This window comes from Pseudochaenichthys georgianus, chromosome 14 (assembly GCF_902827115.2).
Source record: "Pseudochaenichthys georgianus chromosome 14, fPseGeo1.2, whole genome shotgun sequence".
NCBI lineage: Eukaryota > Metazoa > Chordata > Actinopteri > Perciformes > Channichthyidae > Pseudochaenichthys > Pseudochaenichthys georgianus.
This window is the reverse complement of record NC_047516.1, coordinates 23,035,997-23,062,017: the sequence shown is the minus strand read 5'-3', so window position 1 is coordinate 23,062,017 and position 26,021 is coordinate 23,035,997. Positions and strand designations below refer to the sequence as shown.

At 41.4% G+C, this 26,021-nt stretch overlaps 2 protein-coding genes across 2 annotated transcripts in view; both read left to right on the top strand.

Moving 5' to 3' along the window:
* Positions 1-861: 861 nt before the first annotated feature.
* Positions 862-19,581, top strand: chrne (cholinergic receptor, nicotinic, epsilon). Its single transcript, XM_071205362.1, has 12 exons — positions 862-877; positions 1,941-2,074; positions 7,889-7,933; positions 8,070-8,179; positions 8,832-8,987; positions 10,325-10,431; positions 10,510-10,710; positions 14,051-14,165; positions 14,260-14,374; positions 16,925-17,129; positions 18,124-18,257; positions 18,823-19,581. The coding sequence occupies exons 1-12, from the start codon at positions 862-864 to the stop codon at positions 18,988-18,990; spliced, it is 1,506 nt and encodes a 501-aa protein (XP_071061463.1). The 3' UTR covers positions 18,991-19,581.
* A 916-nt stretch (positions 19,582-20,497) lies between these two features.
* pld2 (phospholipase D2) overlaps positions 20,498-26,021 on the top strand; it is a 31,484-nt gene continuing 25,960 nt past the window's right edge. Inside the window, exon 1 of the mRNA XM_034099244.2 lies at positions 20,498-20,714. The gene's annotated coding sequence lies outside the window, so the exon portion shown is untranslated. The remainder of the gene's footprint in view (positions 20,715-26,021) is intronic.

Sequence of the window (26,021 nt, the reverse complement as noted above, 5' to 3'; positions counted from 1 at the left end):
ACAGTGCTATTTCACAACAGTGCTGTTCCAGTCTGAGGTAGTGAAATAGCTGACAGTGATAACAATATTAAAGTGTAAAACAAAATGTATAAATTGTATATATAAGTAGTGTTATTGCATATCAGTGGTGGCTTGTGTGCTGGTCTATCAAGGGCCTTAAAAAAGCGTGTTAACAGTTATATTTAAATACATTTGATTCCTAACAACTGGCAAACCCTCGGGAAGAGAGACATCTCACCACTGTCGCTACAATGCACACATTGTCCCATGGGGTGGGGCGTACCATTACAGCTGACATATTTGTACCTGATTGGACTAGGCAGTCCCGGGACCGAATCGATCATGGGGGACGACATCTTTACTGCTTTGTAGTGTGTGTTACTGTCACCGTTTTTGATGATTATTACAAGCGAGCTGAGAGTTTGACTTAAAGTCTGGGTTTAGAGTTTCCCAGCTGCTGTGTTATCCGAGCTGTTGATAGTGACAGCTGGGAGGGAAGAGGCAATGTGTCGGAAATAACCTCTGCCTTACTCTTTCATAGTCTCTCTTAAGGTAAATACTGAAATATAGCAAGTACGTGTGACTAAGAGCATGGTTACTATAGGCTCTGTATTGTTATTATTATTGCCCTTACTGGAGTGGAGATGTGATTTCTAGCTTGACAGATAGCTAACTGACATGTTTATCTGAAGTTATGCGTTATTTTCCCTGTATACACCAGAGATGCCCACTGCAATAACTCTGTATAACAAATCACCACTGGCCAGAAGAGAACTCTCTGCTCCATAGCTTCTCTTAATAACTGGACTTAAACTCCCACTCCCACATTTTACATTTACATTACTTTTAAATGTTCCTTTGATGCAGTCAGAGCTTGGTAAAGCTGCATTCTCCCACTATGCTCCCTTTTTATGGAATACGCTGCAAGTAAAACTTTGTCTAGAGGCACTTCCTACTGTAAATGCTTTTAACGGTATGCTACGATTAGCCCTTCATGAAACATGTAACTGCTTTGCCTGATGCTATTGCTGATGTGATTATGCTTCTTGCCACTGCACAAATGGCCTTCTGGATTTATATTTGAATTGTATGTTTTTTTTGTTTAATGCCCTTGTTCTATGTTGAAACTTGTTGTGTGCCGTGTTGGTCAGGACTCCCTGGAAGAAGAGATCTTGTATCTCAATGCGACATTCCTGGATAAATAAAGGATGAATAAAAATAAAAATTACATTTAATGAATAATCTATTTCTTGCACAATAATATCCTGCATTATATTTGTTACTGGAAAGTTGTATTTCCACATCCACGTATATTTATATATATGTTTTTACTTTTTAATGCCGTTTTCTTTCAATTTCAGACATATTTTGGATATTTTTGTCTTAATTTCTTATGTATATTGCTTTGTTTGTTATGCTGCTGCAACGCAAACATTTCCCAAATTGGGATCAATAAAGACCTACCTACCTACCTACCTACCTACCTACCTACCTACCTACCTACCTACCTACCTACCTACCTACCTACCTACCTACCTACCTACCTACCTATACACTTTTAAATATATTCTTTACAGTATATAGAAGTTGACTTTCACTTAATTACATGATGTCAAATGATCTTAAAACAGTGTTTATGACAATTACTAGATCTAATCCTATGGTGAAACACGTCATGCAGTATGTTGGATTTTAAGTATGACATATTTGTGCCTTCACTACATTTTCTAATCATTATCAATAAGCATTTTAATTACGTCAAGAGTGTATCCAATCAACCAGATTGGAAGGTTATAACAATACTAATGAGTGTATCAGTGAGACCCACACTTAGTTCAGACTGATCTGTTCTTCAGATGTTTCTCCCTCGCCCGTCATGAAATACCGTTTGACATATTTCAAATACAATACTCACTTTCTCCTCTGTTTTTTCCGTGCAGTGCACTGTAATGAGGAGGGGGAGCTGATCGACAAGTTGTTCAAAGGCTACAACAAGAACATTCGCCCGGTGAAGCATCCTGATGATAAGCTGGACGTCGATATTAAGCTGACCCTCACCAACCTCATCTCCCTGGTGAGATAAACACTGTTATACAAAATGATTCCCCATCAGGACTATGGACAATGAAGCGCACATTTATGCATAATAATGGCTGTTTGGTCAAGTAACATAGCGGAGCATAATTAACATAACTAAAATCAGAGATGCTGAAATTAATTACATTCTTTACTAATAGAGTGGTGCAGGAACAAGTCCTAAAACCCGGACGTGAGTTAGCATTTGATCACTTCCGGTTCCCTCGTCTCAGAGTCAACGGGATTTTTGAACTACGGTTTTGGAAAATATCTGGAAATAAGGTCTGTGGTTGAGACACATTCAAGAGACGGATCACGTTTTGTTCTACGACATTAAATATATCAGCAGTGACCCATTGGTGATTTCTGAAGAGTTTACGTGTCTGAAAAACGATGGTTGTTACCAAGTGGCTGAATAGGACTACAGAAGTTGTGGAGGACGTTGTACGTCATTACGCCGAACACGTAAACATTCCCGCTAAGTTTGTTTGCCCTGTTCTGCTTGAAAGCAAGTCCCTGCCTCCTGCAAACTGTTCAAACAAACTGTACCATTTACACTGAACAAAAATATAAATGCAACACTTTTGTTTTTGCTCCCATTTTTCGTGAGATGAACTCAAAGATCTAAAACATTTTCTATTTACACAAAATAACCATTTCTCTCAAATATTGTTCACAAATCTGTGATAGTGAGCACTTCTCCTTTGCCGAGGTAATCCATCCCACCTCACAGGTGTGGCATATCAAGATGCTGATTAGACAGCATGATTATTGCACAGGTGTGCCTTAGGCTGGCCACCATACAAGGCCACTCTGAAACGTGCAGTTGTATCACACAGCACAATGCCACATATGTCGCACGTTTTGAGGGAGCGTGCAATTGGTATGCTGACAGCAGGAATGTCTACGAGAGCTGTTGCCCGTGAATTGAATGTTCATTTCTCTACCATAAGCCGTCTCCAAAGGCGTTTCAGAGAATTTGGCAGTACATCCAACCGGTCTCACAACCGCAGACCATGTGTAACCACACCAGCCCAGGACCTCCACATCCAGCATGTTCACCTCCAAGATCGTCTGAGACCAGCCACTCGGACAGCTGCTGCAACAATCGGTTTGCATAACCAAGGAATTTCTGCACAAACTGTCAGAAACCGTCTCAGGGAAGCTCATCTGCATGCTCGTCGTCCTCATCGGGGTCTCGACCTGACTCCGGTTCGTCGTCGTAACCGACTTGAGTGGGCAAATGCTCACATTCGATGGCGTCTGGCACGTTGGAGAGGTTTCTCTTCACAGATGAATCCCGGTTTTCACTGTTCAGGGCAGATGACAGACAGCGTGTGTGGCGTCGTGTGGGCGAGCGGTTTTCTGATGTCAATGTTGTGAAACGAGTGGCCCGTGGTGGTGGTGGGGTTGTGGTATGGGCAGGCGTATGTTATGGACGACGAACACAGGTGCATTTTATTGATGGCATTGTGAATGCACATAGATACCGTGACGAGATCCTGAGGCCCATTGTTGTGCCATTCATCCACGACCATCACCTCATGTTGCAGCATGAGAATGCACGGCCAGGGGTGGATCTATTGCACAGGTGTGCCTTAGGCTGGCCACAATAAAAGGCCACTCTGAAACGTGCAGTTTTGCTTTATTGGGGGGGTCCGAAAACCAGTCAGTATCTGGTGTGACCACCATTTGCCTCACGCAGTGCAACACATCTCCTTCGCATAGAGTTGATCAGGTTGTTGATTGTGGCCTGTGGAATGTTGGTCCACTCCTCTTCAATGGCTGTGCCAAGTTGCTGGATATTGGCAGGAACTGGAACACGCTGTCGTATACGCCGATCCAGAGCATCCCAAACATGCTCAATGGGTGACATGTCCGGTGAGTATGCTGGTCATGCAAGAACTGGGATGTTTCAGCCTCCAGGAATTGTGTACAGATCCTTGCAACATGGAGCCGTGCACAGTGGCGGTTCTAGAACATTTTACATGGGGTGGCAAAGGGGGGGCAAGAGGTCATGCCAGGGTGGCATGGGAGGGCGGACAATACGTGGTATTTTATACTGTATATAACCTATTTTTGTTAATTCATGCCCTAACACAAGTGTTCTTAATGCACAAGAGAAACAAGGTGTTCAGACAAACAATCGGGTGCCCTTTGAGTCCCCCAACCCTACTTCAATCATTTTAAATGAAAGGAAACTACAAAATGTATTTTAAAGCAATTAATTAATGTAACAGATTGTTTTGCATTACAATGTAAAATTAAATATATATTTAGTTTTTAAAAAATTGGTTGTCTTAGTATTAGACAGATATATTGCATGGGCTCACTAAGCATTATTACATATTCATTTAATATTAAGCAAATCAAAATGGCCAATTATTCCAAAATGTTGCTGCTAATATAATCATATGCTTGTCAACTTTAACTGATCAAAAATTCATTCTGAAAGAATACTTGAATTATCTATGAAATTGCAATATTGTCCCTCAGTTTGTTTCAACCCCGTCACGCCATACCATTTACCCTCCTATTAAAATAATGGATCAGTCCATGTGTGATCTGCAGGGAGGGTCAGTCCATGTGTGATCTGCATTGAGGGAATTACATCACAAAAGTGTCAGTTTCTTCTCTTACCTATATTTCAGTTTTGTATTTTCAGATTAAGATTGACAAGCTCAACATTTCAACTCTGTTATATGAATTAATAATAGTAAATAATTCTTCATTACAAAATAAACAATAGTTTTGCAAAATATTACAATTTTGTAATGTCCTTGACTTCCATGTGGTGCCATATCTTAGCTAAACAAGGTCTCATGCCTACTTTTTGTCAAAAACTTCAACCCTGTTAAATTCCTAGTAATTATTTATATGTGTGCCTGAGGTGGGAACATGTAAGTAGTCCACTACCAGATGTTATGACCAAACATTTTGGTTTCATTTTTCAAAGATATAAAGACCCAAAAGGCACCCGATTCAGAGAATACTCTAATTCTGCATACTGTAAGTACTTAGTTATAATTAAGTACACAAATGACACCCATCTCTTCAGAGAGCTACAGGTGACCTGTGCAGCAACACATTTCAATCAATAATTGTCAATACTAAGAGCTGCTAGATTGTGCTGCTGATGGAATATGTAAGGAGAATAAGAACATACCATGTGGTCCAGCTGGAGTTTCATCTGCCTCCTGATCCCTGCCCCTCTTTCTGATACTTCATCTTTATTCCTCACATACATTCTTCTTCACTAATGTCTTCATCTCCTCCTCTTCCTCCTGCTCTGACTCCTGGTCTCTTCCTCTTCCTCCTGCTCTGACCCTCCTGGTCTCTTCAGTGAACTCTCTTTTCCTTTTCCTCTTTCTGTTCGTCCTGATCACTTCTCAGATATGTCTTTTTGTTGTTGAATCACTCCTATACTCTGGCCTGCAAGAGTCTACTTGTGAAAAGCACTGGTACAAATGCTTGTATAACTTTACACGTTAGGGCCATGTAGCCTAGCTAATAAGTAGCATATCATCAGAAAGTATTTATCAAACGCACACAGGCAGCTGTGTTTAGATCCAGTTTTTACGGTAAAGGATGTATCCTGGTTTCATTGATCTGGCCTCATGGCTGTGATGTGTAGTTTACGTGGATTTAATAGTAGGCTACCGCATAGTTTAGCAAAGTGATCGATCTCCCAGCTAGCGCTGTCTGCATAGTATTTGTAACGTAACGCCCCAAACAGCGCCATCTGTTAAACGCTATGATTCAAACCGCAGCGTTTTATTAATATTTAGTTTCAAGCTCTCGTCCTTAGTAAAAACAAAACTAGTGGAAGGGGAAATGCTCCCAGGGGAATAGGTGCTGGGACAGCTCGCTCCTCTCTGCAGCTCTGTGAGCCGCTTGAGAATCTTGTGGAAATAGTGTGGGTTTGTTTTAGTACAGTTTTAGGGAAATAAAAGTTAGGGGGGCAGCTGGGGGGGCAAGGCTCTACAGTGGGGGGGGGGGGGGGGGCAGCTGCCCCCCGTAGATCCACCCCCCGTAGATCCACCCCCCGTAGATCCACCCCTGGCCGTGCATTATCATGCTGCAACATGAGGTGATGGTCGTGGATGAATGGCACAACAATGGGCCTCAGGATCTCGTCACGGTATCTCTGTGCATTCACAATGCCAACAATAAAATGCACCTGTGTTCGTCGTCCATAACATACGCCTGCCCATACCATAACCCCACCACCACTACGGGCCACTCGATTCACAACATTGACATCAGAAAACCGCTCGCCCACACGACGCCACACACGACGCCACACACGCTGTCTGTCATCGGCCCTGAACAGTGAAAACCGGGATTCATCCGTGAAGAGAACACCTCTCCAACGTGCCAGACGCCATCGAATGTGAGCATTTACCCACTCAAGTCGGTAACGACGACGAACCGGAGTCAGGTCGAGACCCCGATGAGGACGACGAGCATGTAGATGAGCTTCCCTGAGACGGTTTCTGACAGTTTGTGCAGAAATTCCTTGGTTATGCAAACCGATTGTTGCAGCAGCTGTCCGAGTGGCTGGTCTCAGACGATCTTGGAGGTGAACATGCTGGATGTGGAGGTCCTGGGCTGGTGTGGTTACACGTGGTCTGCGGTTGTGAGGCCGGTTGGATGTACTGCCAAATTCTCTGAAACGCCTTTGGAGACGGCTTATGGTAGAGAAATGAACATTCAATTCACGGGCAACAGCTCTCGTAGACATTCCTGCTGTCAGCATACCAATTGCACGCTCCCTCAAAACTTTCGACATCTGTGGCATTGTGCTGTGTGATAAAACTGAACATTTTAGAGTGGCCTTTTATTGTGGCCAGCCTAAGGCACACCTGTGCAATAATCATGCTGTCTAATCAGCATCTTGATATGCACACCTGTGAGGTGGGATGGATTATCTCGGCAAAGGAGAAGTGCTCACTATCACAGATATTTTCAGATTTGTGAACAATATTTGAGAGAAATGGTTATTTTGTGTTTATAGAAAATGTTTTAGATCTTTGAGTTCATCTCATGAAAAATGGGAGCAAAAACAAAAGTGTTGCATTTATATTTTTGTTCAGTGTAGAATCTGTAGTTTTGAATATCGATCTTAAGTTGGCATGACGTTGAAGTCGTGCGACCCTGCTGTAGTTTGATTATAGCATAACGTTAGCATTTTGCTTCTGGCGATTAGATTTATGATTCGAAAACTATAAAAGTAGGGTAGACATGTGGAGATTATCCGACTGAACAAAACGTGCATTTATCAATCAGTTTTCCACAGACCTTATTTTTTGCAATGTTCCAAATATCCTATGTAGAAATCCCATTGCTTTTTGTCGAGGGACCCATTCTGGTCGGTCGGCATACAATAATACGTCATCTCTCCCCCCACTCGCGCCTCTATTGGCGCCTCTATTGGCGCCTCTATTGGCTAGCGCTCCAACACATTGTACGTGAAATGCTAAGGGGCGGGACATCTCTAAGCGGTTGACCAATCACAGCAGAGCCGGCTAACCAATCAGAGCAGACTTGGCTCTGGTTCCTGAGGGTAAAAAAAGAGGTGCTGAGAAAGATAAAGCACTTTTTGAACATTACAACATGTGAAGAGTAGAAGCACAACATACACATTTGAGACCTCAAAGTGAGCATAAAAAACCCTAAAAGTATATTAAGAACGAGATGGAAATACTCAAAGTACAAGTAGGTCAAAATAGTGCAATACTTGAGTAAATGTATTTTGTGACATTGCACCACTGACTGAAATACTCATCCTGCTTCATCACTTATATCACAGAATGAAAAGGAGGAGACTCTAACGACCAATGTGTGGATTCAGATTGTGAGTTTCACTTCAATTGATACTTTTGTTTTGTTTGTGCAAATCTTTACAGTTAGGTTGATTTAGCCTCGTTCCATCAGCATCTATACAAGTTTTTAACGTCACTGGTGACCCTTCTCTTAAATGTCATCTGCAGCAATGGAAAGATTATCGCCTTGTGTGGAACGCATCTGACCATCACAACATCACCACTATTCGTGTCCCATGCAACAATGTTTGGCTTCCTGACATTGTCCTTGAGAACAAGTAAGAAGAAAGAGGAGTTTCTCTACATCAGGGCTGTCCAAACATTTTTCACTGAGAGCCACATACAGAAAGACATAAAAGGGCTTGGTCACTCACTAGAGGTGAGGTATATTGCCTTATAAGTTAACAAAATCAATCAGATGTAGGTAAATTATGCTTGATACTTGAATATGCTTTATTAGAACAACAGCCTACATCAGAGCTCTGCATAGGGTTTCATTTATTTAGTTATAAACAGTGTTAGCAGATCATTCCTTAAAATAGGAGCCTCAGATTGATTATTAAAATGGGAAATGGGAAGGGTAGATTTCAAGATTATATGTATATAAGTTATTGGGCTTTTTTGTATCAAATAAGATTTGTTAGAAAAATGCCTTCAACTTTAATTGACTGAATTGATTTAAATATTGGGCTTATTAACCCATGAATACTGTGATATATCTGTTTCCATCTATATTTAAGAAGTAAGACGAGCAGACGTTTCAGGTGTGGGTCATATTCCTTTATCCATATTGAATTTGCTGAGGGCCGATTCAAAATAGTCAACGGGCCGTAGTTTGGACACCCCTGCTCTACATGTAGTGTCATTATACTGTACATTAACTAATCTGGTGTGAACTGCCTGTTTTTTCTTCCTCATTCATCTCTGCAGCATTGATGGAAAGTTTGACGTGGCGTACTACGCCAACGTGCTGCTCTACAACTATGGTGGTATTTTCTGGCTGCCACCCGCCATCTATCGCAGCACGTGCTCCATCGAGATCACCTACTTCCCATTTGATTATCAAAACTGCACACTAGCATTCAGGTGTGGTACAATTATATTTCAGACAACTCACGTGTTTCTTAATATGTTTATTAGAGCAGAATATAGTTTGGTGTCTAGGCTCGGGCCTCATCACTCCACAGATGTACAAAGAACATTGAGTGATGATTAGATAACTATCCCCCGAGCCTACAGGTGGAAGCTGGGGTGGTGGTGGTGGGGCAGCGAGCAGCAGCAACATGAAACACAGCAGCAGGAACATGAACGCAGCAATAGCTAGTGAACGCAGCAGCAGCAGCAGCAGCAGCAGCAGCAGCAGCAGCAGCAGCAGCTGGCAGCTTAAATAGAGCGGCATGTTTAGGAGAATGTGTTTGGTTGGTTGTTGGTTGAGGCGCGTCACGTGTTACGGCCCGTCCACACGGCGGCGGGTGACGTCACACTTTGCCGAACTGCATTGGGGAGCGTCGCTTCGCTTTGCTCGCGTTGCTCGCTTTAAAAGTTGAGCAATGTTCAACTTTTGAAGCTTCGACGGAAGCGTCAGCCAATCAAATCATATGCCAGTACAAGCTCTAGCCAATCAAACCGCACGCTTGTGTGTCCGGGGCGGGAGATTCATGTGATTGGTTGTTGTTCGAGTTTCAGACACGCCCACCGGCAAGCTTCAACGCACGCCGCCATGTGGACGCTGCGTTAATGTATCATTGGTGCTCGAGTTGACTGAACTAGCTCGCAGGCTTCGCCCAACGAATTACATTTACTTTATTTATTAGTTTTATAGAGGCCAAGCCAACATTTTTAAGAGGCCTTTTTTCCCGTTCCTGTTGTGTCCAACACATTGTACGTGATAGGCTAAGAGGCGGGACATCTCTAAGCAGTTGACCGATCACAACAGCGCCGGCCAGCTTACCAATCAGAGCAGACTGGGCTCTGGTTTCAGACAGAGGGTGAAAAGAGGTGCTGCAGTATGAGAACAATAAAGACCTTTTTGAACATTAAGCATGCAGGTCACAGTGGAGGCACAACTAAACTAATATGAACCTGAAAATGAGCAGAATAAATGTGTGTCCTCTCTAAGCCACTTTTGACATAATTGATGCGCACTTTATATTGTCTGATGAGCAAAAGGTTGAATTGGCTTTCGGAAAATTACACTTAGAAACACAATAACTTATGTTTGGTAGCCACACTATCTCAGTGTGTGCCTGTGTGTGTCCGACAAACATTGGTTCCTACTTATGTCGATGAGAGCCTATTGGTTCTGACACATTTGTTATTTCTTCGTTTTAAAGAATAAGCCGGCTTCATGCTCATAGAACTGGAGTTTCATCCACCTAACACTATTTTCCATTGTATTTGATCCTTGTTGCCGCGACACATAGATCCCAGACATACAGTGCCAATGAAGTGGTCCTCCACTTGGCTCTTGACGAGAACCCCCCAAACGTCATGATTGAGTGGGTGGATATTGACCCCCAGGCTTTCACAGGTACACTACATCCACAATCAACCTATGTTGATAACGCATGGTTCCTCTCCAGTTTATCGCGTGTTTTTCACCCCTCAGAAAACGGCGAGTGGGCCATTGTCCATCGTCCGGCCAGGAAAATGATCTACGAGCACTACACCCCAGATGACCTGGAGTATCAGGAGATATTGTTCAATATTGTCATCCAAAGGAAGCCCCTCTTCTATGTCATCAACATCATCCTGCCCTGCTCCCTCATCTCCTCTCTGGTAGTGCTGGCCTACTTCCTACCTGCTCAAGGTCTGTAGAGCCATTTTCCTACTGCTATTATTACATAGAATATGATGGTGTTATAAAATATCAAGTCCCGTAATTGTACGTGCCTTTGATCTAAAAAAACTCATCGAAGTTACTCTGATACTGAAATGATAAATAAAAGGCTTCAAAGAGCTGCTTTTTGGGGGGTTTTCTATCCTCTAGTGTAGTGTTTCTCAAACGTGTTCATACCAAGGACCACTTAACCAATAAAAAAACACTCGTGGACCACCTAACTCCACAAATATCCAAAATCACAGTTTTTCTAGAACAGATTACAAATCGTCTGAAACTGGTACAAACAAGTGGCAACATGTGTGACGAAGGTGTTGCGCTGGGCTATGTCATGCATCAAACTTAAGCTCGCGCCATTGCGGAGATATTCCTGCGAGAGTGTGAAAAACTTAAATGTATTTATTTATTTCAAATGTGAAATTGTACCAATATACTCACGGACCACTAGGGGGCGCTCACGGACCACACTTTGAGAAGCACTGCTCTAGTGTGTTATAAGGACTCCTTTGTTAACTTCTGGAACAAAGTTGTATCACTAACACTTGCGCTTCTATTGGCTAGCGCTCAAACACATCTTGTACGTGATAGGCTAAGGGGCGGTACGTCTCTAAGCAGTTGACCAATCACAACAGAGCCGGCCAGCTAACCAATCAGAACAGACTGGGCTCTGGTTTCAGACAGAGGGTGAAAAGAGGTCACATGTCACATAGAGGCACAAACTACAAATATGATCCTGAAAACAAGCACAATAATTCCTCTTTGAAATTAAGTATTAAGTTGTTTATAGTCGAACATAGCTATTTAGTGTAAATAAATAACTCAGTAAATTACTACATACAGTCAAAAATAATCTAAGTTGTGCCTTTGCAGATTTTGTTTCAGTTAATTTTTCACATTCGTAGCAAGAATTATTATTTAATGTTATATCTACTGTATGTGTAAGGCCCTTTTCAAATGCTATGTAGCTTTATTTTCTGCTGAAGTGCCGAGCAAAGAGAAAGTACTGAGAGTATTGGGACCCCACAGCTATTATAATTTGTATTTTTTATTTGGTGTTGTCCTCTATTGCCACTGTTGGAAGAAGTATTTATTCAGGTAGAAGATGCAAAAAGTTACCTTAATAAAAGTAAAAAAGATTGGCATCAAAATATACCAAAGTAAAAGTACTTTTCACAATCTGATAGATTTAACAACTTACTGGATTGTGATTATGCGTTAATGTGTTCATCAGAGCTGGTAAAACGTGGAGCTAATTTTCATTTCTTTGTATAATGCTAGATATCTTAACATAAAATATTATTTATTTGTTGATTTTCATTTAGTATTACATAGTAGTGTGAATCCTTGAAGCAGCTGAAGTCAGATAAATGTAGCGGAGTAAAAAGTACAATATTAGTAGAAGTCTACAGTAGCATAAATTGGAAATACTCAAGTAAAGTACCTCAAGATTCTACTTAAAGGTCTCCTATTATGCTATTTTTAGGCATATATTATGGGTCTCAGATATATACAAAAAACATGTCTATGATGTGTTTTTCTCAAAATACCAAACAGATCATGCATTTTAGACATCCCTCATATCCCTCTATTTCAGGCCTGTTATGGCGCATTTCCACTACAGCGCGGTTTAAGCGTTTTTGGTTGCGTTTCCACTAGGCGTAGTACCGGCTAGCGGGTACTATTTCACAGTTTTTCTGGCCCCATAAAATCGAGGTTCTTAGCGGGCCAACAACCAGGCTGAGTCGGGTTGAGGATGCTAAACTAGAGAGAGAGAATCGTTGGCAAGGGGGCTACAACTACAACAAAATGAACATATTTGACCGTGATTTAATTGTAATACACGTTCAAAATGATGCCGAAGTAACAACATACTTGTAAGGGAAACTTCTGCAGCAATGGAGAGTGAGGACTCAGAGAGACACGAGGAGAGTTGGAGCTTTGATGTCAAACACTGGTAGTTTATTACAAGTCAACGGCCGGAGAATTCATATCACAAGTCACAGCAGCAAAAGGTTCTGACTGCACGGGTGAGTTGTCATGTCAATTCTGCCCAGCCTATCTCTCGATAGACCTTTTAACTAGTTTACAGAGAGTTAATCAGCATATTGGGGGAGGCGTAAACATCTGTGGAGCTGCAGGAGATATCCCCCAAATCTGGAGCTTAGAAACTAGCGTTCTCACTCTCGCAAAACCTCCCTATGCCCTGTAGGTCAAGCTGTATCAACATACGACTGCATTATCACATTCCTTACGGAAGATAAGGAGCAGGGCTGATCGTAAATGTAAACACACAGTAAATGTTAAATATCTTAGGAGTAAGGAAGAATTATTATTTGACACTTAGGAAGAAAGAAGAAATATTCTCTAACAATACTGATACCGGTTAGTAAAAACCATGAATTAATGCTTTGACAAGTCTGCAGACGAACAACCTTTTAAAATGCGTGTTTTCTGAATGGAGATCGGCTAAGCTAACACAGCATATGCTCCGACCGTCCACACTCAGAACAACGGCCTACAGACATAAATAAACCAGCGACTGTATTCGCCATGACACAGGCAGTCTGTGGTTTGTACTTTTGTCTAGTTTCTGAAGAGGAGCTGTGAGCTTGAGTGCTAACAGCTAACGGCTGATGTTGTTTTTCTGTGGTTCGCATTGAAGATGACGTCACGGCTCCGCCTACACTGCGTTACTATAGTTACTGCCCCAGCTACTAAACTGTAATGGAAACGCAGCATAAAGTGAGCCTGGCCTAACAAGGTCTAACAAGGCCTAACTATACCGTACTAAGCCGAGCGAGGCCCTGCAATGGCAACGCGCCATTAGAGAACTGCAGGTTCGGGGTCCATAGCTTGAAAAAAAAAAAAAGAGGAGGGGGAGCTTGTGCCTGCTCAGAATTCTACCGCAGATACAGCTACATTTTTATTTCCTGTTTTTTTACACATAGGCCTACTCTCTCCAGTACAGGTTAGCTCTGAGTGTTAGCGATGATGCTAATGTAAACAAAGACCATATTACGTCCAAAACAGTCGCGCCTTGTTTCTGATCGCAACTTTCTGATAGGGCCGTGGGCGTAAAGCCAGCCTACATTTACGATATTACGTCATATCGGCAGCAAATCTGGGTCAGCTCCGTTGAACCCCCGTTTTTAGAGATTTGGGTACGGAGGAAAAAGAGAGAGGGTTTTGTTTTCTGACACTTTTGAGTTCCCTGACACACCGGGGACACACATTCATGTATAAAAGACATGAAAAAGGGGATGTTGCATAATAGGTGACCTTTAAGTAGTATTGTTTTTCTCCTTCACAGCCGGTGGACAGAAGTTGACGGTGGCAATCTCCGTCCTGCTCGCTCAAACTGTCTTCCTCTTCCTCATCGCTCAGAAGATCCCTGAGACCTCTCTCTCTGTGCCTCTCATTGGGAAGTGAGTCAGTGTGTTCTCTGCCGACCTCTGCTGGGTGTTTCCTCCTTTTATCACACACTGTTTCCAACACAGGTCTATTCTTTGTCTTCCTCAGGTACCTGATCTTTGTCATGTCCGTCACTACGCTCATCGCCACAAACCAGATTGTGGTGCTGAACATCTCGCTGCGCACCCCCAGCACTCACAACATGCCCCGTTGGATCAAAATTGTGAGTACATCGTGTGCAGTTGACAGGCATGGAGAGGAAAATACTTAATAAGATTACTGGTACATTTCTAAGAATTGGGGATTTAAGTGTGATCTATACGACTACTGCCTGCATCTGCTTAATGGCTTTCACTTTCTTTGGTTCATTTGTTTTGTTTTTAATTCAGTATGTCAGGGGTGTACAACTCTGCGACTTCATTTTAAAGAGCCTGTGACAGCCTCCCAACAACTGTTGTGCAATGAAATATTGGGCTACTAGTCATCTCTAACCGTCAGTTTAAAAAAGAAGGTTTTACCGTTCCGATAAATATCAATAATTTCGAACATCGCGGGGAAATTCCTTCGACTCGTTTTGAAGTTTTGGGGGAAGCCGGAAGTGACGTCAATGCCGGAACGCTTCACTGTGCGGCGAGAGAGCCAAACACGGACAAAGTGTGTTATGCGTAGAAATGGTGAATTACTGAGTTTAGGCACGTTAATAACGTTTTAATGAAGTTGATTATAGTATATTCATATTTGTCAGTGCTTTCATGTCAATTCGGCGACATAAACATAAATTATCGTGGTGAAGATGATGATTAAATTAGGATTAAAATCAGAGCTGCTGAATTTCCTCCCGTCGGATGTGATTCTTTCACACACACATACGGGTATTGGGCCGAGCGCGACACCGTACTTCCGGTATCCGCCGTTTTACGCGAGGTGCAAGCAGCCGTACACCGTCTAGGTGTTGCTAAGCTTCCTGTACTGAATATCATAGTCTATTGCCTTAATCAATATCTAGTCAACTCTAAAATACCACATATATGCAATGGCATGATAATATTATTGTGACAAGTGGGGTATTCACCTGGTGTTTCCAGAAATTAGACGTAGATGCAGCCAAAATCGACGAAGGCCACTGTCGTTTTTCCATACATCTGCAGGCAGTCTGTCAGGGCAATCGGACAACCCACACAGCTCTAGTTTACGCTGCTAACGACCTAGAGCACACCCCTCAAGTCCAGAGATGTAATCCGAAGACATGCAGCGATTTCTTCGGTCGTTTATTCAGAAAAAAAACCTAGTGCGCTCTGCCTGGCTACGTTAGCTAGCTGTTTATATTTGCACTTCCAGGATATTTGCACCTCCAGGAAAATGCCGTATTTATATATATATATGGCGCGTGTTGCATTGTGGGTAGCTCGTGACGTCACTGTGTGTGAAAGAATATAAAAACAAATCGATTATTTTTGTAGTTGTAAACTCAAGTGGATAAAACTACATTTATTAGTGCTTTCATGTCAATTCGGCGAACATATGATACATTAAATGATCGTGAGGATGATGATTTAAAAGTCGTTTGTTTGAGCCGGTCTGCATTTCCTGATGAGAAAACAAACCGATGCTTTTTGTAGTTGTAGTAGCCTACACCAACGTGGATTAAACGTATGGTTTTTTCACCACAATGTTGGGGAAATTAATGGATAAAATGCACTGATTATTATTATTATTCCCACTCCGATCGGGACACTAGGTCCACCGTTTCCCCGCAGCGAGGCTCCCCCCGTTGACAGTTTACGTGGGCTGGGCTGGGTGCAGTGGCGGACTGGCCGGTACCGAAGTGGGCCGGTTGGATAAGTCACTAGCACATCCCCCACTCCCCCCGTTGACTAGCGGTACCGAAGTGGGCCGGTCGAGAGTCCCGGGCTGATTTTTAGTCCCATTCCACCACTGGCTACATGACCGTATGATCGCCCATATTGACGCACCTCATTCCTAAACTTCTAACAGATACAACATAAACCGATCCTTCAGCCTCATATGAGCTCTCAGACACGTTCAAAATTAAACTATCATCGCTGTCTGAGCTTGCTGCTGTGTGCGCCGTCGTGCGTTTACATGCAGATGCTGGGATCCTGAACGGTGCAGCTGGAGCGCTGTGCCCGCAATGACGTCACACATCATTTGGCGGGACTTGAAGAATCCCTGAGCAGATCCAGGATATGGTCAACATTGAAGGCAGATTAATGGAATCAGTTCAGTAACGGTTTTCAAGGGAACAATATTTACTCAAATTGATGGGTTTGGATGATGGGGGAAAACCGCGTCACAGGCTCTTTAAGTGGCCCGCAAGAGCTTGCAAAGAATATAATACGTTTATTATATAAACATGCCGCTTTACAGAAGGACGTTGCCCATAAACTATATCTCCCACAATGCATCTCATTTTGTGACATGCGCACTGAAGAGACTTGCAATTATTTTCCCTAGACTTCTGCTTTCAGACGTAGTTAATTATGAAGTTATTACCCTATCCGATAATAATAGAATCTAACAATGACATTATTGTTCTATTAATATAAAGGGCAGTACTCTTTAAAACAGCTGCTAGTTAAGGGTACTTTTTACTGAAGTACATTTCTTCTTTACTTTGACTTGAGTAAAGAAGTCTAGTCTGTACGTCTACTTTCACCAGAGTATTTTTAAACACGAGTATCTACTTCTACTCCAGTAAAGTATGCGTGTACTTTCCCCATCTCTGCTGATGTTTAACATCTTGCTCCTGCAGCTCTTCCTGAAATGGTTACCTCGTTTCCTGGGCATGCCCCCGCTGGTGGACGACAGCGAGGAGGTCGTTGTGAACGGCGTGACGGAGCGCCGCCGCAGCTCCTTCGGCCTCATGCAGAGAGCAGAGGAATATGTGATGAAACAACCCCGGAGCGAGATGATGTTTGACAGACAGAGACAGAAGCATGGGCTCTCACAATCAGTTTGTAAGAAATCTATTCTTTAAGAAGACATATTATGCTAATTTCCAGGTTCATATGTGTACGTTGTGCCTCTCCTGTGAAATGTTTACTTGCTTTAATGTTAAGAAAGGTCTTTATTTTTGATGAGCATGTCATTGTGTCCTTGGGCAAGACAATTCACCCCAAATTGCTCCTGTGGGGATTGCCAATAGTATTAAGTGTATGTAAGTCGCTTTGGGTAAAAGTCCAACAACAGTCAACCGCTTAGAGATGTCACATATCTACAATGTGTTGGAGTGCTAGCCAATAGAAACGCGAGTGTTACATAGTGATGTCATTATTTTATGGAAGTCAACAAAGTAGTCCAATCAAGGTGTTTCAGGCAGGGGGTGGGGGGTGTGGTGTGGTGTAACTTTATTACTTATTTTAGACTTTGCAGAAGATTAACATGCACAAAAACCTATATAACACGGTACAGGGAAGGTAATACCCCAAAAAGCATAAAAGGGCCTCTAAAAACTATAACAGAATAGTTGGATCAGATCGATCAAGTGTACACGAGGATAATAAAGGAAAATAGATCAAATTAGAAGCCTGTTAATAAATGGAGAACCTAGATTGAGCATTGCAAAAACAAAATACAACTTCAACGCTCCTTTTTTTCGGGCCAGGTCTGCTTACCTGCTTACTGAATGTCTGCACATGCGCGTATGTATATATACGCATATGAGTAGGTGTATATCTATATATGCTATCATGGGTATAGGTGGATATACAGTATATGAGTGTATAAGTGTATACAAATGGTCCCACTAACTGATCGATCAATGTTTTTGTATAAATAGCTTAAAACCAATGTTTTCTCTGTGCATCGTATCCCAATGACTCCCTCAGTTATTTGTGTTTAACACGCATAACGTTTGTCATTTAACACCTTTATGTTTTAGATCAAAGCTGCCTGTGTTTGGGAATGCTGTATCATACTGCTGTGTGACTGTCAGTGTCTCCTTCCCCCTAGTGGATCATTTGGATATCAGCAGCACAGCCAACCTGTACAAGAGTTTGGCGCAGACCGCACCCGAAATCAAGCAATGTGTCGACGCCTGCAACTTCATAGCCGAGAGCACGAGGCAGCAAAACAACATCGGATCTGTAAGTGACTTCAAACTGGGTCTGCCTATTATCTTTGCTTTTAAAGGAGTGTTTTTAAATAAACTAGCCTTGCCTTGCCTCGCCAGTACTTTTTGGGATGTACAGTATAGATTACAGGATCAATTTGTTTAAGCTATGTTATTTCAAAACACTAAAAGCTTTATTTGTAGAGCATTTTCACAGCTCAAAGTGCTTCACAAGTTGAACAGAAAACATTTGAACACACATGCAGCATATGCACATATTATGTGATATCATAAAGAACAAGGAGGCAGAATAGGAAAGATAATAAATACAGTATATAGTTTATAATACTAACTAAGTTACTTGTTGTTGAACTGTCCTGTGTTTATATCAGAATCAGAATCAGAGGGGACATTTATATTGTGACAGCAGAAAGGAGCCAAAGACAGCTTAATGTTACCGATAAGCATGCATACAACATGACAAAATACACGTCCTGTAACAGTTCTGTTCTGTATCTTATTCCTGTTGCTGCAAGTTTTCCCTATAGGGATCCAGAAAGGTGTGTCTTATCTTATATTCACTTCATTTCCAATTCCAGGAAATAGAAAGCTGGGTGCTGATTGGAAAGATGATCGACAAGGTTTGTTTCTGGATCGCCATTACTCTTTTCATCCTCGGCACGGTGGCCATCTTCTTAACAGGGCACTTCAACCGTGCTCCTGAATTTCCTTTTCCTGGTTCGAGCAAAAAATATCTACCAGATTAAAAAATGTAAACAATAACACGTTTTTGCTCTGATGAAACCTTTCCAAGGGGCCTCATGCTGTCAGTAAGGATGAGGGATGTTTCTTATTGAGTCGCGGGCTCAGATTCAGGGTTGAGTTAGTTAGAGCTTTAATAACCGAAGACTTGAGAACAGTCTCTGTGTTTAGGTTCTAGGATTAGTCGGGCAGCGGAGCGATTTTCATTAAAACTCACACATGGGAGTATACATTAAATGAGTGGATCAGGGCTAATTTAAAAGTGATGTTTTAAATCATAATTATCAAGTATTCCTATTATGTGGTTTGTTGTACAGTATGAGTGTTTGGAGTATTTGAAGGGTAATCATGAAGGTGATTCACCGCCATGCTGAGAAATGTTATTTATCTTTATCTAAAATAACAATAAACAAGGTTTCTCCATCCATCCATCTCTCAAGGGCGTTATAATAGTCATCCATGTATTACATCATCTGACAAAGTCTGTATAAGTTTCCCTGCGTGTAGTCTTACTTACATGGAAAACCTGCACATGTAACTGGGACATTGTCTTGATTCATTGTGCCATGTTTTTAAAATAAATTCATTATTTTGTGCTTTGTGACTTGCTCAATCAATTTATTTAATATGCGAGTTGTGTGGAAACACAATTAGGAACATGTATTCATCTTCAATATACTCTCTGTTTTTTCTTGCTGTTCTTCAGTGGTTTTGAAATGGTACCTGAAAGTGTAAATATATTGTAAAACGCCCCAACAATTCAAACATATCAGGAAGTGCAAATAACCAATTAGCAAATGAAAAACAGATAATTTGTAAGTGACTTTAACCTTTTCAAGATCATCATGTATGTTCTCTTATCAATTATAATTCAGCTACCAGTTGTGTGTGTTTGAGAGAGATATTTGGAGAAATGCATAGGTGAAAAACAAAGGCCTATAATCATTGAATAATGTTAGATTTGGCATTATTTTATACTATTTTTTATCTTGTATCAATTGAAGCCATCATATGGTTGACCAACATTAAATCTTGTTTTGGTTTATTCTTCTTATCAGTATGCAGATATTGCTCTGAAATAACTTTGAATCCCTAATTAGACTTTTGTTGGTGGTTTTATTTAAAAAATGTCGCTAAAGATATAAAAAACTACCTTTTTATCAAACAAATACTTCCAAAAACACAGATGTGAGTCTTGCAGTATCAGAGACCGGAAGTTCGTCATACGCTACGTGACTTCACCACAGCCCCCTCCTCTCCATGCATTTACCTGCATTCCTCTCGGTGTATTCCCATGATGGCACAGTCGGGACATGTTTGCCCATTAAATCCATGTTTTGTCTCCTAGCATCTCTGACCCTATAATATAAACAGTCCACTTATTAATGAATGTTTATCTTCACAAATAAAATAAAAAAAACACCCTTTTTCGTTTTTTTAACCATACATTTTTTTAACCATACAGATACAGATAAAATCACTCGTGCCATGACCTGTCCTCGTGACAACACAGCCACATTGTAAGGACATTTCCTCTTTTTCCTCCGTACTGTCCGACTGGACACGATATGGGAGGGACTAAACGTGTGCATCACCTACGGGAATACTGTCAAACTCTGGCAAGAAAACACGATGAAATGTTACTTGTATCCTGGATGTAATTGTTACTTTTTGTCCTGCCTTGTGGAGTAGCTGTGTGTGCTGCGTCGCGGCGGGGTTTGATCTGAAAGTAAGTATATTTAGGGCCTTTAAGGACACGCTTATTGCACTATTCTGCAATGCCGATGTGAGATGTTTGCAGCGGCCAATATCACTTCACCCAGAGGCTCGAATACCTGAACTGTGTCGGTGTGAAGACTACATAATGTTTCGACAGGTGACTAATGTGGCGTAGTTTTGTAAAGTATTGTAGTGTATTTGAAGAATGCGTCCCTGTAGGAAATCAGGGAGACGACAAAACTTAGCTTTTGGCTTTTTTTCCCCGACAGTCAGTCTGACTCAAACTTAATACCCGGAGCCTAAAAAAAGACTGTAAAGCTACACTTCTGCTCGCTGACAAACATATAACATGTCTCAAACATATGTGTGTGTAAACTGAAGACATGCAGTGTGTTCTCATTGAGCCAGACTGCAGCCTTATCTAAACTCCCACCAACTCCCAAAAAAGAGGCCAACGTGTGTTTTTACCTCCAAGGTTGTATCTAAAACACACAAAAAACATGTTGACTCATTGTGAAAGTGTAATGTGTTAATGTGTGGTCAAACAAGCAAAAGAAACAAGATTTAAGGCGTAAAGTGCATATTTGGGGAAATCCGAAGGGAACCAGCAGACTCAGCACTGTTGTTTCAGTCATTTAGGAATGTATGACACATATCACATCCTGTCATATGATTTCTCTAGTGATTTCTACATGTTCCTCAATGTCTCTTGTACTTTCCAAAAGATGAGGTATGCAAAGAAATATGCAAAACAATAATTTCCCCTGAGTTGGGAACAATAACATTTGTGTATTTCAGGCTAGTTTGAGAATGCATGTCCTTATGAGAATGCATACTGAACACATGTGCAATCACTTAAATGTGATAACCGCAATGGTTGTTGTTGTTGTTGTTGTTGTTAAGCCTTATAAGGCCTGTTAAGTCACAATTGGCAAACGAGCTAACACAATGGAGATTGTGCTGATGAAAGCCCTTGTATTGAAGAGGCTTTCTGTGGCTGTATTTTAGGGGACATTCGGTGATATCTGTGAGGTGAGATCCAACAACACAGCTGCACTTACCAACATAATGCCGCCAAAAAGACAACAATGAGAGATTGTATCTTGATCTCATAATTGAGGAAGTATTGTGTACTGTCGGGAATACTTCATCAATCAGATAACATCCAGATTAGGGTGCCAGGTAGGACACACTCGCTCACTTTGAGACAGTTTTGTAATGTACTTGAATCACTTTTTTAGGCTCATACATTTTTTTAGATGTGTCCTCCTGTAACCCCTATAACCACACCACGCGATGACGTAATGTTGTACTGACCACACCCTGAATACAACCCTACATCTGCAGCAAAGTCATAAAGAGTTCAACTATTTGAGTTTAGCCACAAAAACAACAGGTAACTCTTTAAAAAGCTTATTTGTGTAGTACTTTAATGCTCTGTTGAAAACTTTTTAATTAATCTGTTATATGGTCTTTTGTTCATATAAAAAAATTGACAAATCAAAGACAAATCTTTCACATAGGGGGGCTTTAAATGTCTCATGGCCTTGTGAGTTACTGCTTCTGGCAACTATAGTAACTGATCCAGCATTGTGGTCCAAACCGAGTGTAGAATAAGCACTGATACACACACACACACACACACACACACACACACACACACACACACACACACACACACACACACACACACACACACACACACACACACACACACACACACACACACACACACACACACACACACACACACACACTGATTTAAGCTCATAAGACCATTTGGTGTGGCTTGGCTTTCAGTAAAAGCACTCCTTTCTGGCCAATTTGGCTCGTGCTGTAGAGAGGTCCCTGGGTTGACATAGTGTTGTATTTCACAGGTAGGAAGCCTGAGTAAATAGAGAACAGAAAGTTTCACTCCAACAAACAGAAAACAGGAAAATCCTATCAGTCTTTTTCCAGATAATTCTGTTAGGCCTGTCAAGTTACTGCACATTATATTTGCTGGCAAATACAGACTTATCCTGCAGTGAAGATCAAAAGTAACTTCCAGTATACCTAAGAGGTTATTTAGTAAAAATATTGTTTTGGCAACTTATCTGTCTCACCAAACAGCTGGAAGTGGATTTAGATGACAGGGTTTATGGTAACTGATGTTGCTGAATGAATGGTAACCGAACCGTACTTATATAGCGCTATTTATGACCCCTCGAAGCGCTTTACATACTACGAGTCATTCACCCTTTCACACCTCATTCATGCAGAGCAGTACCACTAGCTCTAGGGAAGCTTACACACACACACACACACACACACACACACACACACACACACACACACACACACACACACACACACACACACACACACACACACACACACACACACACACACACACACACACACCGTTGGCCATCAGGAGCAACTCGGGGTTAAGTATCTTGCCCAAGGACACATCAACACTGCACGGGCCCCAGATGGACTAAAAAGATCTAGAAGTAACAACAAAAGAAGCGTGGGAAAAGAGCAGGAATAGCTCACAAAGTGGGAATGGTCTCATAGCAATTAGAAGTAGTTATTTTCATGGGACTCTCAGCAGCCTCTGGTGCAGATGCAACTAAATGGGAGATATTCATGAAGTGTTTCAGTCGATAATGGAAACTCATAGGAGTGTTCAATGTTTGTAACAGCCGAATGAATCGACTTTAATAACGATATCTGTTATAAAGGAAAACATGAAGATAACAGTAGATAACCGAGCAGCTACGTAAGAGTCTCCTATTCATATTTGTTTTCGACAACTTCAACCCATAACAAACATGAGTGTTTTATGAGGCAAAATACATTTTCTAAAAATGACCATATGGCATATCTCCATATCTAAACTCTCTCTGGTCGTCCTCAGACGAGCCCTCCATCGTCGCTTCCAGTCATCCCGGTTCTCCATACATCTGGCCAGTTCATTGATACTTTGTGATCCTGCGTCGTTCTCGAGTACGTCCAAGTATGTTTGTGCGGGACGTCCTCGTCACCGATGCCCGTGTGTTGGTTCCCACAGCACCAATTTGCCGGCTGGCAGCTCTTGATGCCTTTGGCGATGTCCTGCTCGTCTCATTCTCCTGGCTGCAATTTTCTCACTCACCCTTGGTATTCCCTCGTACAGGATGTTGTTGGTTACATGTACACTCTTGCTGATGTTAAGTACTGCTCGCAACATTCTGGTGTAGCATCCGGCTATAGACTTTTGTAGGGTTGACTTCAGGGTCCAGCATTCACTGCCATGGAGGAGAACAGACTCTACCGTTGCTTAGAAGAAGCTGAGGTTGATTTGACGGGGAGGTTGGAGTTCCATACACTGGTCATGCCGTTCAGGGCCCTCCATGCAAGTGCCTTCCTCACCTTAAGAAAACTGCTAAAGGCTAAATATGTGTCAAAAGTATGATAATGCTGCAACTATGTGCCAGTGTACAAATCGTATTCTAAATAATCTCAGAAAACAATCTTTGTTTAATACAAATGGCATCGTTTTTTTTACATTTGTGATAGGGCTGCTCGATGGCAAAAATCATAATCTCGATTATTTGGGTCAATAATTGATATCACGATTATTAAAAACGATTATCCATTTACTTTGAAAACATCCATTTATTGAAAAAAAAAAAGTGAACAGTATGTTTTTAACAGTTGATTACCCTGAACTTTAAGTTTAATTCAACTGAAAAACCAATCAATAAAAAAATCGTTTTATTTCGATTATGTTGTTTGCAAGCCAAAATCGTAATTGCGATTTAAAATACGATTGATTGAGCAGCCCTAATTTGTTATTAGTATTTATGCAAATTGAATCTTTGCCTTATTGCGTTCCCTTTTGTAAATCTAATATACATTGCAATATCTGTACAAATATTCATAATTGTGAGGGAAACTTCTGAAACAATTGTAAACAGGACTCAGAGAGACACGAGGAGACACTCACACTCACCGGACTGTACGTAGGGGAGAGTGGGGTAAGTTGAGCCATGTTTTAGTTATTCTGTCCTCTAAGCAAGGAGAAATTACACATAGTAAAAATGAAAACACACACCTATAATTCAGGATGTCTTCTATCAATGGCAATGATAAGAATTAATATTTGATCAAGGGCAGTGAAAATATTACTTCTAAAAAAAATAAAAGTCTTGTGGTTGTGGCTCAACTTGCCCCGTGTTGATCCAGGTAAGGGGGTAAATTGAACCACTGTTCAAACCTGGGCATACCTGTTCAAACCTGGGCATACCTGTTCAAACCTGGGCATACCTACAACAAATCTTAAAGGTAACTTTAAACAATAAATAACAAACCAAATACAAGTTTAGTTTTTCAAATATTTTTAATATAAATTTCGATTACATTTATTGATTTTTCTTTGACATGTTAAAAGGAAAAGTCATCAAAGAAATGGTGATACAATTTCATGCATCTTACCAATCAAACACAGGGTAAATTCAACTTTAAATGTAGCCTACAATGAGCTCTTATTATCAACTTGGCCTACTTTCATTCATTTCTCCATTGAAAAACTGGCTCAACTTACCCCAAGGTCCATGGTTCACTTTACCCCATAGCCACCATTTTAGAAAAAATAGCCTAGTATTAAAATTCAGAGTCATCTTTAGCTTAATGATTTACATGGTTTAATACGCTGCCAACACATCAACATATACAATGTGTTTAAACCTGGATACTGGATACTTTTTTTTTTTTACATGACAGCCGATATAGCTGACATCTAGAAAATGTACTTTGTCAAGCAAAACATGTTTTTTTGTAAAAATGTTTACTTGCCAGACCACAATGAGTATCTCTCTGGCTGCGGCCCCACGAGGACGAAAACGGCTAAACGCATAGGATTAACGCAAACGCAATCGCAAACGGCTTCCGTCCACATGCAATAATTATCCGGATAGTGTCTGCCCACACGAGACCGCTCCGTTTAGCTCCAACCGCTGGAGAAGCTGCAGTACATATGCAGGAGCCTGTAGGTGGCGCTGTAACTTCCTCCACAAAAGCAGCGAAGAAGAAGGTTGTCATGGTTGCCCTTCTGTTTATTCTCCGCGGTGGGGGCCGAGGGAACCGGGCAGAGTTTTTCGCCAGTCAGCGTGTATTAAAGTTGAAATCTTCCGGACAAAATTATAAAAGTGCCGGTCAAAGGTCTTCTTTGTTATTTATTGAGCTTTAAAACAAATGAATAACGACTCTATATAATATAATGATAAAATACACGGAGCCTCTCTTTTTCCTCCCTCTCTTCGGACAGCGCCAGTGTCTGTCTCATGCAGCA

What these genes read in the sequence shown, in the direction of transcription:
- chrne (XM_071205362.1), top strand. An exon ending in AACTGCACACTAGCATTCAG is followed by an intron (nt 8,988 to 10,324) that starts GTGTGGTACAAT and finishes CGCGACACATAG; the next exon opens with ATCCCAGACATACAGTGCCA. An exon ending in TGGGCTCTCACAATCAGTTT is followed by an intron (nt 17,130 to 18,123) that starts GTAAGAAATCTA and finishes CCTTCCCCCTAG; the next exon opens with TGGATCATTTGGATATCAGC.